This window comes from Thunnus maccoyii, chromosome 12 (genome assembly GCF_910596095.1).
Source record: "Thunnus maccoyii chromosome 12, fThuMac1.1, whole genome shotgun sequence".
NCBI lineage: Eukaryota > Metazoa > Chordata > Actinopteri > Scombriformes > Scombridae > Thunnus > Thunnus maccoyii.
The window spans coordinates 13888548-13907682 of record NC_056544.1 but is presented as its reverse complement, the minus strand read 5'-3'; the positions used below and the strand labels follow the sequence as shown (position 1 = coordinate 13907682).

Sequence of the window (19135 nt, the reverse complement as noted above, 5' to 3'; positions counted from 1 at the left end):
CTGGAGGTAGACGTACAATTTTTTGTCAAGCAGAAGGCTGAGGAACGTGTTGTTGCTGTTAATGTGGATGTTGTGGCTAATAATATCAACAATAACATTGCTCTCTATGTGTATGATTGTATATGTGTGCGAATTCAGGTGCAAATCGCTGTCCATTTATGTGTGTAGCCTATGATCTAGGATCTGCCCTACAGACAGGATTACATGCTTGGCTGCATCTGTGCTGACAGGTTAAGCCTTTATTACATGAGGGCTTCTCTGTATGTTCCTACTGTGTTATGACCACATTTCAACCCCTCTGAGCAAAAGTTTGACACAACTTTAGCAGAGTTAAGACACCTTCCACATAACGAAATTCTAAGCTAAGCTAAAATGAATCACTTCTACCACTGTCACAGACAAGATTCCTTATTGCACCATAATTGAATGTCTCATTAACCTTCTCTAAAAATTTATGCATTTCTACTCTTTTCAAGTAACTAATTATCAGGCTTCTGTCTATCAGACATTGAAGTATAGACTAAACTAAACCAGTGTCCACCGGTATGTGAACCACAGACCAGAGCTAATAAGCGGGGCGAACAGCATGTCGAAGCTGCTGGTTGTGGAGTCAGTAATAAGCGTCTAGTTATTTTCTTTGTTGTTGTGTCCAGAGGTACACGTGTCAACACAAGCCTGTCCTTGTTTTTCTACACTCCAGCTGCATTAGCTCTGGCTTACAACCCTGACCTCTTCATTTCTGTAGGAAAGACATACAGCTATAACATTTAATAACACACTCCTGCCCCAATAGTCTCATTCTCTCACTCACACTCTCTTTCTTGCTTGCTCACTTCCTAGTCATTGTTTCTTACATTGTGACTGCATTGGCTCTGTTTGCCTCTGGTATATTAGAAGCAGGCCTCAACACAAGAGAGTGGATGTGGGTATGATTCAGATCGACCGGCAAGCAACACCACGCATAACACAATTCAGCAGCTACATGCATTAGCATTTCCTGTCCTCTGTAAAAAAAAAGATTTTAAAAATGAAAGTTACACAGATAACAGGAGATACAATTGGTCACTGGAAGAATATGTTTGCATGTGATATATTGTGCTGAGGAAGCTAAACATAGGTCCTGGAAGTGCCTTGTGGTCACTGCATACGTGATTACACAGTGTGGTGTATGCTCAGGAATGAATGTGTTCTTTATGTATGTAAATGTACAATGTGATAAATGCTAAGTATTCTCTTAAGGTCAACACATTTTAACACAGCAGTGAGTGTGGTTTGCAAGTTTAGCAACAAAAGCTCTTAGTTGTGTTTGGAAAAAACAAAAAGTGACTGCAACAATTAACCTGAAAATGTCCCTTTTTCATACATATTATAATATATATATTTCATTTGTCCTATAAATGCTAATGCAGGACATGCATACACTATGGATCACAACTAGATTCACCAGTAGCTGTATATACTGTATACAGATGGATGTCAAATTTAAGGAAAAGCCAACAAGTAAGGTGATGGCCAGCCTCAAAGCTCCATGGTAGCTCCATAGGTTTTATATCTACATTTTAGATTTTTCTCTGAACTCTCCTGGAGGGATAAAAAACATTCCTCCAAAAGATATTTCCTCATTTTGTGGTTTGATGATGACGATGGAATGTGCTTCTCCTTTAGTCCAAAATCTCCCTCAGGTGTTAAACTGAGTTGAGTTCTGGTAACTGGAAAGGTCATGGCATATGATTCACACCATCCTCATACTCATCAAACACCTCAGTGATCCGCTGCGGCCTAAATGGAAGCATCAGCATTCGTTACGTTTCTTCACTCACTGATGAGGTTATTCCTTAAATTTGTCACTTGTCTGTATGTAGAAATCAGCCTGCGAGCTGAGTACGCTGACAATTTTTCATCACATTCACACAGACAACATAAATGTGAGCCAATGAGCCACTCATTAAACCTTAAGGCCACCCATTATCCTCACTGTCCGTTGACATCACCACATCCTCAATACACACACATGCACACACAAAGATGCAGTGTTGCACACAGGCAGATATTCACCACAGCTTAAGAATACTCACTGTCAAGACACACAGAGGTCTGTGAGTTTGTATAGGTTTGTGTTTGTGTGTCTTTCAGTGAGCATCCATGTGTGCTAGACAAGAGATCTCATTGTCTCCAGAGGTTTGCTCTCAGAGGAATCAATGGGCATTGTTTGTTGTGCGTTCCTGACCTAAGACTCACTTTCAGTACCACATTATTTAATCCCATGACAAACCATTCAGATAAACTAGTAGTTGAGAGGAGATGACGACTTGGTGATGATGATGATGATGATGACGATAAGGTGGTCGATAACAATCCCAACTGTGGTGAGGATACTGATACAAAGATACAGAGATTTTATTTCAGCCTGATCCTGTGGAGCATAGCAGTCCATGTGAGCAGCATTTCATCAATAACCTCTATTCATAACAAACCAAGCTCATAAATAAAGTATAAATAAACAGTGTTTTCATCGTTTATTTTTAATGCTTTCTGCTGTTGCCCCTTATTCTCCTTTTATACAGACCTAACTGGGTACGATCTCTCAGCCAATATGAAAGGTCTCAAACAGCAGTTTACTCAGGGATGCATGCGATATAGGAGAGCTATGGTGGATAAAGCAGCAGTTCTCCATCTTGTTCTCTGTATGTCTGTGTCAGTGTCAAGAAGATCAAGAGATGGAGAGGAGAACATGCTCACGTGTCCGTATATGCACTAGTGTGTATGTGTGTATGTAAAGGTCAGTGAGGGCACTATTGACATGCTATATTCTGAGCACATGGAGAAGCAGCAGCAGTAGCAGCGAGGCCTGGGGTGTTGCATTTCCTACAGTGTCCTCCACTGTGATGACCTGTCTCAGCACACTGTCACCCTCCACCTCTGTCAATATGCTGAAACCACTCCTTTTACTGAACAGCAGCAAACCAAAAGAAAAGAACGCCTCTTTCTCTGCAGTCAAAAGCTAAAAAGTAAAGCTCTGGCTAGAAGCTATGGTTTGTTAGTTAGATTTGCCATAGCAGATAACAGCAACATAACAAGTCAGATATCTGCATTTTGCTTCAGCTTTATCTCAATTCATGCTGCATCAACCTCAGAGTTTCATTTCTTATGCAGTAATTGTGCAGAACACTAATTCATTACCTGTAGTGTCAAGCTGTGCTAAGTTAGACTAATAATGTTGCCACTCATGTAGATCTTTTCAGGAAGTCTTATCATAAACTATGAACCACTCCCTCTTTCTTGTCATCTCATTGTTTCTCTAGCGGTTAGTCACAAGGACAGCTTCAAGACCAGCCCAGATTAGCAACTAGCGTGTTCGTTTGATTGCACTTAACTATGCCGTCAGTTGAGACATGCCTTCATAACAAAAAAAAGCTCTCTGTGTTCAAGAATACCTCATAATGTGTGAGCACCATCAATCACAGTCCACTGTGCAAATCACTGGCAGGTTTTATGCATAGTTTGTGCTTTCGTTGGAGGTAGAGGGCAGATTTCAACAGCGTCTTTGACTCATTGAGAGCAGATTTGTTTTGTGACTCATAAGCAAGGGAAAGTAAAAGAGGGGCAAGCTTGCTTTTCATGTCAGAAATTGTTTGTGCTGTTGAGGCATATGCTGGTGTCACATGACCATGAGCTGATGGCGATGTGCTGATATTGTAGACATACTTCCTCTTCTCCCAGCCATGTAATGTCTCTACCACGTGTCCTAAAGGGTGATAGGAAGAACACGGTCTTTCTGGCGCGCTCTCCCGCCATCTTCCCTTCCTCCAGTGTGGTTGACCTTGCACCAGCTTGCAAGACCTTGGAGTCTGAGGGAGTGCTGCAGAGGATGCTGAAAGAGAGCGCCGGCTAGACAGTCACAATGAGGGGACAAAAGTAGAGGGATAGATGGAGTTGGCGAGGGGTGGAAGGAATAGGAAGACCAAGGGAGTCAAGGATCCACTGCTTAAAACAGTATGAACACTGTGGTTCGAGTAGCGGAGTAGATCATATTATACAGTCACCTATCGGAAATGGATGCCTTCGTGACTCACAGCAGCAACAGTTAGAGTGGAATTAGATCGAGGGAGTGGCATACTGACAAGAAAGACCATCCAGATGAAGAAATCAATAGGGGAAGGATGTCCATGTCCAGACATGATGGATCATAATGAGCGCTCATTATCACTTTGGCACCGTCTTACATCATACTACATCTTCACCCCCTCACAGATATGTGCTCGTCTGACTTTAATAGAAACCATAGAAACAGATTAGGCGGCCAGACAGAACACAGGGGGTGTCAGCTTTTTATGCATGAAGTCATCACATTCTCTCATTTGATTGAAGACAGCCCCTGGTGCCTTCAATTAAAAAAAAAAATTATCATAGATGTCTCTATACCTCCTCATTAGCTGGTGTCCAGATGTGGCTTAAGTTCTGTCTGTCCTCACCTGAACTCAGCTGGAGAAATAAGTACATGTGGCATCAACATTAAAAAATATTAAAAACACAGGTCTTGGGGCATACTGGGTTACTCAGAAAATTCAGACTCGGCTGAGTTGACATTTTCACAGCAATGAAGATGAAATGATGAATGCGCAAGTTCATGGGAATAGAAACATGCTCATAGTCATATAAACAAAAAATGACATGGCGCATGTTGGACCACCAGTTAAATTCCAAAACAAGACATCCAATCCAGTCGGTCTTAGTCAAAAATGTTTCTTGGCCCGAAAAAGCTATAAAACTGACAAGGAAACATTACGGCGTCTCACTAAAAAAATAGCAGCATTTAATAAAATGTTATTATCTGTCATTTGAAAATATTGAGTCTGGTACAAAAGAGAGGAGAAATAGATCTTTTCTGTTTGTGTTTTATTGAAGCTTTCAGTTATTTTGGTCTTCCTTCTGAATTGGGTGATATGGAAGATAATTTGCCACGTGGTTTTGTGTATGATATGGGCAGGGCGTTGGTTGTAGCGTTTGTATTATGATTATGCTTGCAATGCAAAGGTCATTTGTAGCTATCGTATCATTCTTGCTACCGCAGGGGTCATCCAAGGTGAACCAAAGCAGTTCCTCCTTCACTCTCTCTTTCTCTCTAAACATTTATCCATGTTGCTGGGTCATCATGACCTGGGCTGCACTGCTGCAGGGCTCTGATATAGCGTGTTGCAGTGTTGCAGTGCCGTAAAGTTAGTAGCAGTAGCATTGCTGAAGGTGCACATGCTGTTCTGGGAAAAGCGATTTCTCTACAAAGGGTGTGGTGAGTTACCCTGCCGGTGCGATAAGAGCAGAATGGGCCCCCAGGAGCCCAGTCATTCAAATTCCCCTAGCAAACACTGTACAATGGGTTCACCAAAATAGAAACCACTGGCAACACTACAACATTCTGAACAAAACAGAAAACTCTCCATAATCAGTCATCTCTTCTGCATGTGATAAATAGGTAATTTGGTGTATGAAAGTGAAATAATAAACATATGACAGCAGACAAGTTCAAACCTCGCTGTCATGATGGTGGTACTTTTTATTTTGGATGCTTGAGTTCACTGTGAATAATGTTATCTAGGATCTTTTATGAAGGTTGTTTGAGAGAGAAATGTATCATCTGTGCATGGGTGATCATTGGTTGTCATAGGAAAACATAAAGTGAGCAGAGTGATTAGTTCAGCCTGTGTCTTTCTCTTTTTCTCTTTCCCTAGCAGCAGGCAGGTCAGCCTCCTCTTTGCTCCTCCCCCTGCTCTCACCTGGCGCTCAGCCCAGAATGTTGCTGCAACTCTGCTAGCTCTCATTGGTCCCCACTCTCACACCGCTTCGCAAGAAGGGAAATGACTAACCTCTTCTCCCTCATGCCCTGCCTCGACTTCCCCCTTGCTTTCATTCTCTTCCTTTCTTTCACCTTTAAACACATATGCAATGGCCGGCTTTGCTGTACTCGACTGTAAGTGATACAGGATTTGATCTGATTTTCCTGCGTCGAACTGGTGGAAAGTTGTGAATGGCTGCTTTGTGCACTTCTGTCTGTGTGTGTGAGTGTGTGTTTCTGTGTGGCGTGGCGTGATGAGCGTGTGTGCACACCATGTGTGTTTAGAGCACAGGGCGGGTGAAAGTTTTATTTGTTTTAGCTGACAAACCCTGCATTTCTGACATTTTTACATATTCTTCATTGCCACAGCTGCATAGTTAAGCAGTGGCATGATTTTAAAAAATGCTGCAGGTCAGAACATCCTATGAAAGATAAACGAGAGGGAAAATAAACCTGAAAGTTTTCTTTGGATGTGTATCATCAGACTAATCTCTTGTCTCTCTGTCTTTTCCTCCTCTCTATCTATCTCTCTCTCTCTCTCTCTCTCTCTCTCTCCCCCCAGAGGAAGTGCCTTCGCTGATGTCTGCTGCAGCTTTGACCTGCTTCTACAGCTGAAGCTCCACCCTCCCCCCTGCCTCGCTCGCTTGCTGCCACAGTAACACAAGTACAAGGACAGCGACCACACCCTCCTCACAGCCTTCGCTCCGACCCGCTCGTCCATCCACCACCATCACCATCCACTCCTCACAGCCGGGCTCCAGCCTCAGCTCTCCTCACCAGACGGCCCAGCTGCCAACTGCTCTCCACCAGCTGACCAGCCTTACCACAGCAGCCCAAGACACCACAAGGCTCACGCAGCATCTCACACACCTTGCCTTTAACCTTCACCTTCAACCCTCTAAGCCTCCACTTGGTCCTCAGTGTCCTTAACCTTCCTGTAGCAGGCTACACCCAGACTATCACCTTTGTTGCCTGCTTCACTGCACCTAACCAGAGGTGTTTGCCACCTTGGCTTGTGAATATTGGTGATGAAACGGATCAGCAAGCAATAAACAGTGAGAGAGAAACGTCAAAGCCAAGAGTGGCAACTTAATTGTTAGACCAAGTCGTCTCCTGGATATAATCACTTCCTCAGTGGTTAATCGATCAGGAAAATGACTCAGTAAAATTCACAGCGAAACGTCGTCCTGCAACATTTCACATTGGACAAGGAGCCTTCACAATCAATAGGAACTTGTTTTGAATGTTTCATTTCAACTTCACACACAAGTGTCACGGACAGTAACAACATCAATACATAAACATAAAAGAACTCAAAAGTTGTGGATTAAAACACTAGAGGTACTTTATTCACGCTTGAACAGATCTCAGTTCGGAATACTCTTTGCCAGCGTGTCGCCATGGCGATGAACATAGCACATATCCGTGACACAAAGTGGCTGACACTGGAGGTATGTAGGGAGTTCCAGAGAGGCACGTGCTCACGCTCCGACCAGGAGTGCAAGTTCGCTCATCCTGCCAAGAGCTGTCAGGTGGACAACGGACGGGTCATCGCTTGCTTCGACTCACTCAAGGTAAAAAAGGAGAAGTGGTGAACAGGAAGTCTGGAGGTCAGAGTCCAGACAGGCAGACAAACAAGAGATAGACCACTGATTAGAGACTGTATGAATATATTAAGTAACAAACTGGAAATAGCAGTAGTTTACAGTCCACATCATGGTAGATCGGACCATCTGGCCACGGCATGTGCTCTCTTTTGTCCCGCCCATTTCTGGTCGGGTGACTGCAACATGTGATCAAGGGCACAGAGAGGTGGGGGGGGAGTTTCAGCTCTTTAGTTTCAGGAAGCAGAAGTCAGGCGTTTGCAACACTGCACTGTGGAATTTTCTAGGACAGGCTGAAATGTTTGGGCCGGTGTTTACTGCATTTATTTCAAACAGGAGTCATTTAGTAGTCAGTCATATTTCCAACTGATTACACTGTATACCCACACAGTTGAATTTACTACATCAGCACAGACCCTCTGGAAGTGACAAACACTGCTGTGAGCCAGTTTTTGAATAGGAAAACACAGATGAATAGGATGTCACATGTACAAACTCATATGGATGCCCTGAGCACAACACATCTCAACAGCTAGAGAGGAGGGAGGCGATAGCGTCATCATGTAGTTCTCACTCAGTCAAACCACTTCCTGTGTTGAGGCCTAGGGGCAGTTAGAGGGGGTTTGTGTGTGTGTCTCTATATGAGTATGTATGTTAAAGAGTTAGTGAGTGAGGTGTCGGGGGCAGATCTGGGACACTGTATGCAGTAATTTTCCATTTTTAGGCAGCAACAGGAAAGCAAACACCTCTTTTTCTTTCTCTCTCCCTCGTTCCCCGTCTTTCACAATCTCTCTTTTTATCGCCACGCAAAATCTCTAGAGATGGGCGGACCTCAACCCTAAGTTTCCAGTACTGACACACATGCACGCGCACACACACAAACACACACAGGTTTGGCTGTGTGTGTGTGTGTGTGTTTTCACTTCTGTTTGTATTCTGCCCCTGCAGACATTGGTGACTCGTGGTCATTGGCAGTGTGTGAGCAGGGCAGGGTTAAGATGAGGACAGTGTGTGTGAGTCAACTCAGAGAACAGTGTTTATAGCCAGATGTGGACAGAGGAACATTGTCAGGCCCAAGCTGAACTCTTCCCAAGTTTCTTCACATTGTACTAACACCAGTGCATGTTTGTGTGTGTGTATGTGTGTGTGTGAGAGTGTCAAAATAGTAGGCTAAATTAAATGATATATCTGTTGTATCTTCTTTTTTTTAATTGTAAAGATCTATACAGACCAAGTTGCCAGTTCAATTTTGTCTTACTGTACTTTTTTCTCACCAGCATTACAGGTGGGCTCATTTTCATTTTTATTTCTTCATAAAGAAATAGAAAATGTGGCTTAAGTATTGACTTGTTTACACGTTTAACAAAAGAGTACCTGCACTCTGCTAACTTATTTCCAAATCTTCTTCAATTCCACATGGACGTGACAACGTTTCAACCACTGTGGGTCTTCTGCAGGACTTCTTGCTTGTTTAGAAGTTTAAAAATGCGTTATTGATTGGTTGTGATTCTTGCTGAGTCTGACCTTGTGTTAGCAAAGTCGTTATGTTCTAAGAAATTATTTTGGTGATGACAGTGTCATCATAACCAATAGACATGGTGGTCAAAACTACAAAAATAAGACCCAAGAAATCAAAAATATCATTTAAACCTCTTCAGCTGCGATGTAAACGCTACAAAAACATGCACAGATGAATCACAAATGTTCTGACTATCTGGATGTCATGTCTCCCTCATTTCAAGACATTAACCGCATGTAGAGACATGTAGAGATACTGAGAAAGTAGTGGAGGTTTTATCTACAGGCGAAATACATATTCAATATGTGAGCATATGTTTAAATTGTCATTCACACTGAGGTAAAGGTCAGCTACTGGAAAGGAGTAGCTGGCAGATATATGAAGGCTTTTTGAAGGAACCAAGGGGCCTATTTTAGTAGTTTGGACTCATTTTCCTCTAGGACTTGTGTATTAATGGAGATGGGTGCCTTTTTTTAACCGTTCGCCCCATTTTTTCCACTGGTAATGAAAAACAGAGCAGGTCTCTGAAACCCACAGTGGAAACAGCAGGAGAGCGAAAGAGAGAGAAAAAGAGGATGGAGGAAATCAGAAGCGAAGGCTGTTGATTCGTTAGCAGCATGTATACACCAGAAGATAAGACCTAAACCACAAACATTTAAGCACAGACACATTCACCACATTGTTAAGGTTTTCCTGTTATGTCAAGCCACAAACACATCACCTGTCCTACTTCACTTTCACACAGGTCGAGTGTTTGAAATAGGACAATTTCTCAGTTTAGTTGCATTACATGAAGCCACGTCACTCCCCGGTACTCTGTCTTGCACCCCTTTCATATTCCCACGCACACTCATGCACCCTCCTGGACACATGTGCACACACTTTTCTGCCCATGAGAGAGGATCGACCTTCTTCTTGAGGAGTGTATAATCAGAACAGGTCTCACATGATCACCAGTGCATAGCTGAGCAGGTCACACCCAAACCCAGTCATTTCCCCAACAGCCACTCTCTCTCTCTCTCTCTCTCTCTGGCCTCCTTTTACCATGGTGCACGCGCGCACACACACACACACACACACACATATTAAGGACACAGTTTCGCACATAAAAACATGTGTCCTGCACTAGACCACGCTTTAAGAGCCCATGTTGAGGGAATTAGAGCAGGGAATATATTTGTACCAGAAATAGCAAAAACAGTGAAATTGCAATTTTTCATTGGAAGATGTTCACGGCAGTAATCAGATATGAATATACCCTCAAGCAAGACAATCAATCAGAACCAAGTTTTCATCTAGGCCACAGAATTAAAACTGAGTTGTGTGTGTGTGTGTGTGTGTGTGTGTGCACATTGGCTTTACACTTGGCCTTAACCCCAGAGTGCAGCCCTTTCTGTTGCCTGTGTATCTGGTTGGTGCAGCGCAGACAGCACAGCTATGTCAAAGTGAGGTAAATATTTGTAGAAGGATAATGGCCGCCTAGACTCCCTGATTTAAAGTCAGCTTTGTAACTTTGTCTATTAATGATTAACTACTGAGCAGAAAGGTTAGGTAAGATACGTGGATTCTAAATCTTTATAAATGGCTCATATTTGCAGCTAAATATTTATATGCAAGCAAACAGATAAGTGAAGAGACAGGTGTGATGCAGAATGTGGCGCCTTTAATTGCATTGTATCTGATAAAAATACAAAAAGGAGAGTTTAAAATGCGCATGATATGTGGTGGAAGTAACCTGCTTTAACCCTCAGTAGTTGTGTTTTGTGTTTTCTACTTGCTCCACTAAACCATTCCTAATCAGATTGGGGTACAATAGTCAGCTCAGGTTGCAGAAGCAAGTGAACTAATGCCTGCCTCATTAGTTTATACTAGAAAGAGTCTGAAATAATATAGGTTTCTCACTAAATGAACTGTAACACGCTGCTCCACCCCACCCACACAGAGGTAATCTGCCAGCCTTTTTCAAGTACTGTACCATCCTACTTTGATTTAATGCAAGCCTATTCTAGTCCACATCTCCCTCACTCATTTTCCTCTCCTCTGTTGCTTGTTTTCATTCTCCTCCCATCTTGGTAGCTCCTTCTACTTGACTTCCCGCTCAGTCTGGTTTTTGCCTCATTTACTTTAGGCCACACCCATCCCTGGACAGGATGGTTCACATTACACCCTGGTAAAACCACACACATACACATACGTTGACCATAGACCGTATATATATAACATAGACGCATATGGTGCAAGTTTAGGGGCTGATATGACATTAACCACGACCTTATGTGAACCCACTAGCAGCAGCAAGTCCTTGTTTTCCCACAACACGGCCGTCCCTGTCATAAAAAAAAAAGGAGTGGTAACCGTTTAACTATACACACAGTAACACACACAGTATAGACCTTGTACTTGGTCTACCTGCCAGCCTGACACACCCACTGTCATCATGTCTGAGTTGTAAGAAAAGGAGACAAAGTGTGCGCGCATGCACGTGTGTGTGTGTGTGTTATATCTGTGTTAGTGGTGCTGTTGCAGCGGGTTCCTTTGTGTTACTACTGGTCTGAGCCAAGATTACATTCCTGCAGAGCAGAGGGCGGGTAAATACCTCTTATTTATCTCTCTCTGCCTCTCTCTTTCTATCTCTCTCTCTGTCTCACTGTCTGTTTCTCTATCTGTCTTTCCTCTCGTTTTGCTGACCATATTTTGACAGCCTGTTTATATTCAGTGGCTCGATAGAACAGTCAGGTTAAACACACACAAACAGTGAGTGGTGGTTGGCCAGACACACATGTGCGGTAAATATTAGCCGCGTTGCTAGTCGACAGTGTTTTTTATGATTTTAAACAAATTATCCAGCCAATCTCTGGGCAGTAAAATCAACACATCATGCTCTGTGTGTGTTAGCATATGGGTTTGAGTTCAAAGGGCTAATGTGTATTTCACACTGCTGTCACACACCGCACAGTGCATTAAAAGACACACTGCACATGGCCACGTGTAGGCAACAGTTGATGAACTGCGATAAACCAGAACAACATGGCACAGTTTGGTGTGTTTGGAGAGTGTAACTTAGCTGAGCATATTCTTATTTTAGACTAGTTTAAATCAATCAAATTCATATGAGTGTAAATTATGAGATTATAATTATTAATTATATTAAGTATTAAACTATCTGCATTACAGAGGTTAAAACAGGCCAAAACTTCCTTCTTGGATTGTCAAAATAGATTTGTGCCACATTCAGACACAATCCAAATGCAGTGTTTAGCAGCCGCAGATGGGCATGTGGAATCCAAATCCACTCATAGACGTGTGATCCTCACACTGCTCGCTTCACTGGCTTCTTGCCAAAAATGACTAGCCTAAAGAAAACACTGAGAAGAAAAGGAAATAGGACACCTGCGCGCAGTGTTATAATATAAGAATCTGACCAAGTCAAATGTGTTTTCAGGATGAAGGATGAAGGTTTGTTTTCAGTAGCGCTTCGCTAATCTCCAGTGAGCGTACTGCAGTGATGCTATAATTCAGACAGACACCGTTTCCTGGATCCATATGGGCTTCTGTCCTCTGCAGTCGATGCATGGAATCTCCATCCTAATTGGATTTTTAATAGGATATATCTGTGGGTGCATCCACAATGAATACTTCTCACCTTTAAGTTAACAAGGCGAGGACTCAGTCATCCGTAAGATACAGCTTTTTTTTTTTTTTTTTAAAGGGAGCTGCTTATATCACGGTGTCGCCCGTGTGGCCGTGCTCAGTCGTGTCTGAAGCTGATTAAAATGAGAAGGTTTCACTAGGTTTAAGCTGAGTCACACAGAGGGGGGTTTTATTTTAGAAAGCAGGGTCTTTAACATCTCTGTCTCCAGGTGTTGATCGGTCTATTCTTGTGTCTTTATGCTAGAGGGATTTATGTTTTGACCAGGCTAATCCTGGCCTACACACAGACACACACACACACTAAAATAAACATACACTGAGACTTTCTTTAGCTTGCTCTTTCTATGGTGCGTACATCCTTGTCAGATCAACGCGGCTGTGCTTTTTGTCTGTGAGCTTATGTGACGGAAGATTAGCGACAACAGCCTGTCTTTTCTTCTCAGTGTCAGCCGTCCCTGTCCCCCCATCACACTGGGTCCCTTTATAACACCACTGATACAATGATTACTTCTCTAGCCTTACGCTTTCTCTCTCTCTCTCTTTCTCTCCATCTCAGCATACAGACATACCATAAAACCTCATATCATAGCCTGAGGGTTTGTTTGCTTCACTACTACAAATACTGAGATATCGAAGCCAAGATTGCAGTGTTACATAATCTAAAACTCTAAATCAGTAAGCAGACACATAAATGTCAATGGGCACTTGATGATGTCACTTGGTTTGTATCAGTGAATTTATATCGAGGTGTTTATTATACACAGATGTTTATTGGCTGTAGTGTGTAGATTTTCCAGCAGCTATTTAAGACAGGATATGACAACAGAGCAAGCGTTGTCATTTACTGGAAGTTTTACATTGTGAAACTAAAGCTTTTTATAACCACACGTACTGTAAAAAAGAATCAGCCCTCATCTATATTTCCTTAAACACATCATTCAGACCAACTTTGCATAGGCTTAGCTACAGTATCACCTTTTAAATGTTCGTGACATAGGAATTTGAAGCTAAACGTTATGCTGCTTAAGTTATGGTCCTGCTGCACCAACTCTGACAACTCGGGCATTTAAATTAGCTCTATTGGAACATTTAACCAGGCTGTGAAAGCTATCAAAAGTGCTATTAAATCAAAATTCCAACTTCAGCCTTAATTTTGTTGTTTTGGCCATTATCTGATAAAATTGTACTTGCCAAAGTAATTTCTGATATTTGGGAACGTGGCAACTTCAACTTCAAGTACAATAAAAATTATCGTTAGTTGAAGCCCTACTGTATTATCTAAACCACCTTATTTGGTGGTGGAACTAAAAGTGAGTGCAACAAAAATGTTGGTAACAAGCTTGCAACCATTTCTGTCATAAGCACTTTTAACCCCTGTTCTACCAGCAAATGTATAAACCTACTGACATATTTGGAAATGTTGGATAAATGTGTGCAAAATGATACACTGCAATACATGCATGACATCTAGAATACATGTATGCCCATGTCATGAAATGACACTGCATTAGAAAACACGCGGCTCTATTTTCCCTTAGTCTTTATGCACATTTTTTTTGTGTGTGTGTGTGTGTGTGTGTGTGTGTGTGTGTGTGTGTGTGTGTGTCAGCGCCTGTTTCATAATTTCCTGGCTCCAAATGAATATGTTTGCACTGAGGTGGGAGGAGAGACGCAGCTCAGGCGGTGTTTATGCTGATTAACCGGCACAGTGCAATTTTGGTGCTAACTTTGGCACTTTGGCATTGCGTTTGCATTAACACCTGCTCTGACAACCTCTTATCACAGATGCAGGGCCATTTTTTGTGGCTTTAGTTGGCAGAGGTGCATGCACAGGTGCACAGTTTTCAGGAGAATAGAGCCCATGGAGTCTTGGGTTTGAATATTTCACTCAATTCAAACATCATATAATTTCAATGAAAAGCTGCAATAAGCTACTAGAGAATATAAGCTATATGATACTGTCAGACAATGTGGAATAAGATCATTTTTCCAATTTAAAGCCACTTAAGGGGAAATAAAAGGATGGATGATAAGGGGTGAAAAGGTTTTTTAGTCTCAATGTACCTTCAGCCTTATAATTGGTTAATTTTTTCCTAATCACATCAATCCATCTCTGTCTTTGACTCTCTCTTTTTTTGACCTTTCTTTCTTGTGGGCTTTTTTTCATTACCTCTCCCATGCAGTCACATATCCAGTCAGTGAGATCACCCATTATCCTCCCATTAGACAGGTGATAGAGGAGCTCGAGGGCACAGCTAGACGCTTAGCTCTACTCTTTCAACACCTTTTCAGGCTGCCCCTCCTTCTCGCCAGCTGTTAGGTCCGTCAGTCAAGTTTACCCTGCCCCTTATCTGCCGAACGTGAAAGAGCTGATGCCAGAAGCTACATGATGATATGCCTGCCGGTGACAGTTGTGAAAGGCACGAAAATGTGAGGCAACAAGGAAAAACATAGTTGATAGCTGTCCATCTCTTTTTCTCTCGCTCAGTTGTTCTCTCTGTGCGACTATCTTGTTTTTTTGTTTTTTTTTAAATGCATTCCTTCTCAGAAACACAGTGTCTGGGCCTGTCAAACCCACGGCGTTGGTTTTAATTACCGTACTTTTTTCTTTTTCTTTTTTCTTTTTTTTTGATTCACTGTTCCTGATTCCTCTCAATACTCTTTATAAGGAGAGGGGAATAAACTCTATTACAAAGCTCCATAAAACCTAGTTCAAGTTTCGTTATGTGATATTCAGCTAAAACTCTAGTAAATTGTTATCAACAGCCAATGTTGTCTACATCTTTGCCAATCAGGATCCATCATGTGTCCTTGTTTTTTTGACCTGAAACAGCAAAACCACCTGAGGTCCAATTAATGTTAGCCCTGATTAGTTTCAAGTGACACACACAAACTGCTTTACTCTCTCTTTACACTTTATGCACCATGTAAACTGTCTCTTACTCATTCTGGCAGCAACTACACAATATATTGCTTTATATAGCATCAGTATTATTAGCATTAATAACAAATAATGCTTAATGGAACAGCTTTAGTCAGTTATATCTAAATGATCAATAACGGCAATGTAATGATTGATTTTTTTTTATGCCTCAGCACCTGACATTTCCATCTTGTTCTCATACTGGCTTATATGTTCTTCTGGATTGATCAGTATCACCAGTTAAAAATCCAGGACTTCCTGACTGGACTTGAGGCTCATTGGTTGGATGTCAGTGCTTAGATGTTGGTTGTTGTAGCTATTCCCCGTTAAATATGATATTCAGACTATTCACTTATTGACAACTGTAATGATAATAAATATAGATTGTTAAGAAACTTGCAATAGTCCTAATACGATAGAAAATAATCTAGTCATTCATTCCTCTTAATGCTTTCCTGTCAGGATATCAACATCTGTACATAATTTGTGAAGCAAGCGAAAAGCCTCAGAAATAAATTGAATGATCCTACTTCACTGTCAATTTGTTTCTCACTTTTCAAGAAAAAAAAAATTATGAAGAATCAATATTAGGCTAAATCGCTTGTCATACTACAGGAAGAGAGAAAGAAAAAGGGTGAAAACATCCTGTTTCTGCTCGTGCCAAGTCCAAAGGAGATAATCGCACGCAGAAACAGGATTAGGCCAGTTGACAGTGGGATTAGAGCTGTGGATAGGATTACAGTCTTTGAGATAAGATTAGCATAATACATGCCAGATTAAATCTGTTAGAGCTGCAAACCAAATTAATCATAGTTATTACTTTACCACTGATGGAAGAGACTTTTTTGTGTGTGTGTGTGTGTTTCTACACCAGGTGTCACAGAACTGAGGAGGAATCAAACACTGTGCAGATGGTGCTGGTGGTAAGGGTTAGAAAGGGAGAACAGAAAGCTGGGATCAAAGACAGGTGTATAAAGGAGAAAAGGAGTAGTGACATGTCTCTAAAGTTTTTTCAGCTTTTGAAGTTTTAAGACGCATTGCATAGCTGCCACTCTGAAGCTGTAGAAACAAGAATGCAGTCTGCATAAAAGAGATGAGAAAGACAGAAAGACGGGGAAAGCATACAGTATACTTTCTCTTATCTTTCTGTGTGCCTTTATAACGTCTGTTTTATGATCGCTTTCCCCTCTTTTTTAATCTCTCTACAACAAATTTCATCGAATTTTTATTTAATTTTTTTTTATTTAGGACTGCAGTTCAATGCTCACCTTAAAGCATGTGCCTGTAATGATTTTAATAAAAAACATCTGTAAAATACACAAGTGTGTATAGTGAGGAATTGTAAAAGTACATTTACTATTATTATAGATGATTTCTAATAAGAACTTTCTGTTCAAGAAAGAGTTAAGGCACTAAAAGCGTAATCTAACCATTAGTCTCGCATGTCACTAGATTAGGTATTTTTAAGTTTGAAATGGCTGATGAAGATAAATGGCAGGCTTTGATCTTCAGCTTGTGAAACACCGAGAAAAGAGCACACCTCAGTCATTTCAGAAACAACAGAGTCGTTATTGACGCCTCACTGCCGCCTGGACCTTGTGATTTCTACGCAATGACTCTTCTTTCTCTCTCCCACTGGGAAGTGTAGCTCGGAGATGATTAAATGAACATTCTCACGCCGCCCCGCGTACTCACACTGCGAGTACTGGATGGCTTTAATGAAGTGCTGCTGCTCAAATCAATACCTGTGCGATCATTATGTTATTACTGATAATGAAAAGTGTGGGACTAACTTTAAGTTAGCCCTCACAGGAGAAGAAGCTCTGCCCCACTGAACAGAGGCTGTGGAGAAAAAAAAAAAAAATTGGCGTAAATAAAGTCACATGAAAGTTTGTTTGTGTGAAAATAGATAGCAAGAGACAGAGAGCAGGGGGATGTCAGGAAAAAAACAGAGAGGTCTAAGTTTGGATCCAGGGCTCCTGTGTACGTGACATCTGACCTGAGGCATTTCTGAGAACCAACACCCTCTCAAGTGTGAATTACTCATGCTGTAGAGCTGCGTGTGCATATGTGTGTAGTCCGTTCACGTAAATAGCTAGGTCTGTGTTTTATGCTGCTGTGACGCATACATATGTAGGTTCACGTATAAACATCAGTCTGCTGTCATTTGCAGTTCGCACCGTATTTCCTTAAATCATTTCCTGAAATCCACTCAAATTTCCCTCCCAAATATCGCCCACAAACGTGTCCTATTTATCTGGCTAACTTTATCACTCTCTGTGTGGTCTGTGTTGTAGCTGTATTCCAGTCTGTAATCCTTTTCTCTCCGTCGTTGTTTGGTGAGGGTGGTAATGCGGCACCGGGGGCATATTGTAACTATTATCATAGATTAACACTCCCTCCCTCCTTCACATCTCCATAAGCCCCACTGGTCACATCAACTCCCTGACCACTAAGCTGCGCAGCACGGATACACTATGTACAGTGAGTCCCAGCAGGGAGATATAGACATAATCTCAAGGGTATGTGTGTGTGTTCATAGTCTGATATAGAAATGCAATCCACAGCAAGAAACAGCCACATAAGATCCCTGATGTCTTCTTCACCCTCTTCAGCAACTTTGCTGCTAATTTAATGCTGCATTAAGTGACTAAAAACAGAAAGGAAATCAATTGTACTTTAGCGTATAGGGGTATTATTGATTGGGAATAGCTGATTACTTTTTTTGGTAGCTTAATGAAGGCCAGTTTACTTAAGATAAGACACCAACACATCTACATATTCTTATATAGTTTTTGGACTGCCGTGTTGTCAGTAATTTGCATGCTAGTTCACTGTCTTTCAGGAAATTTCAGTTTACATGCCAAGTAAAATGATCTGCACATTGTCAATATATTGGCCTGACTTCATGTGTTTTATATTTCATGTCATATTTGAGTACACGGTAGACAAAGAGACCAACCGCTGGGTCTGGTCCTTTGAGTCTCTGCTGCTCTCCAGCAGAACAAAGCATCATTCACAGTGTGTGTGTGAGGAGAAAGGGCTTTCATCTCTGTGTATGTTTAGACAGAAGTCACTGGAACGCAGGGCAGAGAACAGTGTAGCTTCACATCACAACCAAACACAACTGAGTCTCACACCATAACATCACACCACAACGCCGGACCATCAAAGATAGGGAAGGAAAGCAGATTGGGATAAAGCGTATCTGTGATTTTAGTGCATGATGAAAGTGGTGATATATGCAGGATACACATATGCAAGGCTTCAAAACAGTGATACAAAACAAACATAAATCATTTTCCATGTTTTTAATCCTTAAGGCTCAAGGAATTATGAGTGATCTGAGATAGATCTGAGGGGTCGTGACATGTTTTACAGTGTAGCAACCAGAATAAAAAGCATATTTCTGCTACACAGTTTTTTATTTTTCTATGTTTTATTACTAGTGGGCAGTTATACCTCCTCAGGCCTCTATGAATTATTCAAATAAAACTATCTGAAAAAAACAATACTGGTTAAACTGCTAACAGCTCATTAACATTATGCAGACTTTGAGAAGGTGTAGCAGTAGGTGTAGCTTCATTTTAAAAGATCACAAGTCAAAG

General features: G+C 41.6%; 1 protein-coding gene across 28 annotated transcripts in view; it reads left to right on the top strand.

Moving 5' to 3' along the window:
- LOC121908544 (muscleblind-like protein 1) overlaps positions 1-19135 on the top strand; it is a 53528-nt gene that overhangs the window by 16477 nt on the left and 17916 nt on the right. For 27 of the 28 annotated variants that reach the window (XM_042428628.1, XM_042428627.1, XM_042428626.1 and 24 more), the window contains one exon: positions 6393-7404. In XM_042428628.1, coding sequence (XP_042284562.1) covers positions 7231-7404 — 174 coding nt within the window. In that variant the 5' untranslated portion in view covers positions 6393-7230. Of the gene's footprint in view, positions 1-5873; positions 5966-6392; positions 7405-19135 lie in introns of those variants that run through there. The other variant, XM_042428632.1, reaches the window with a different exon arrangement.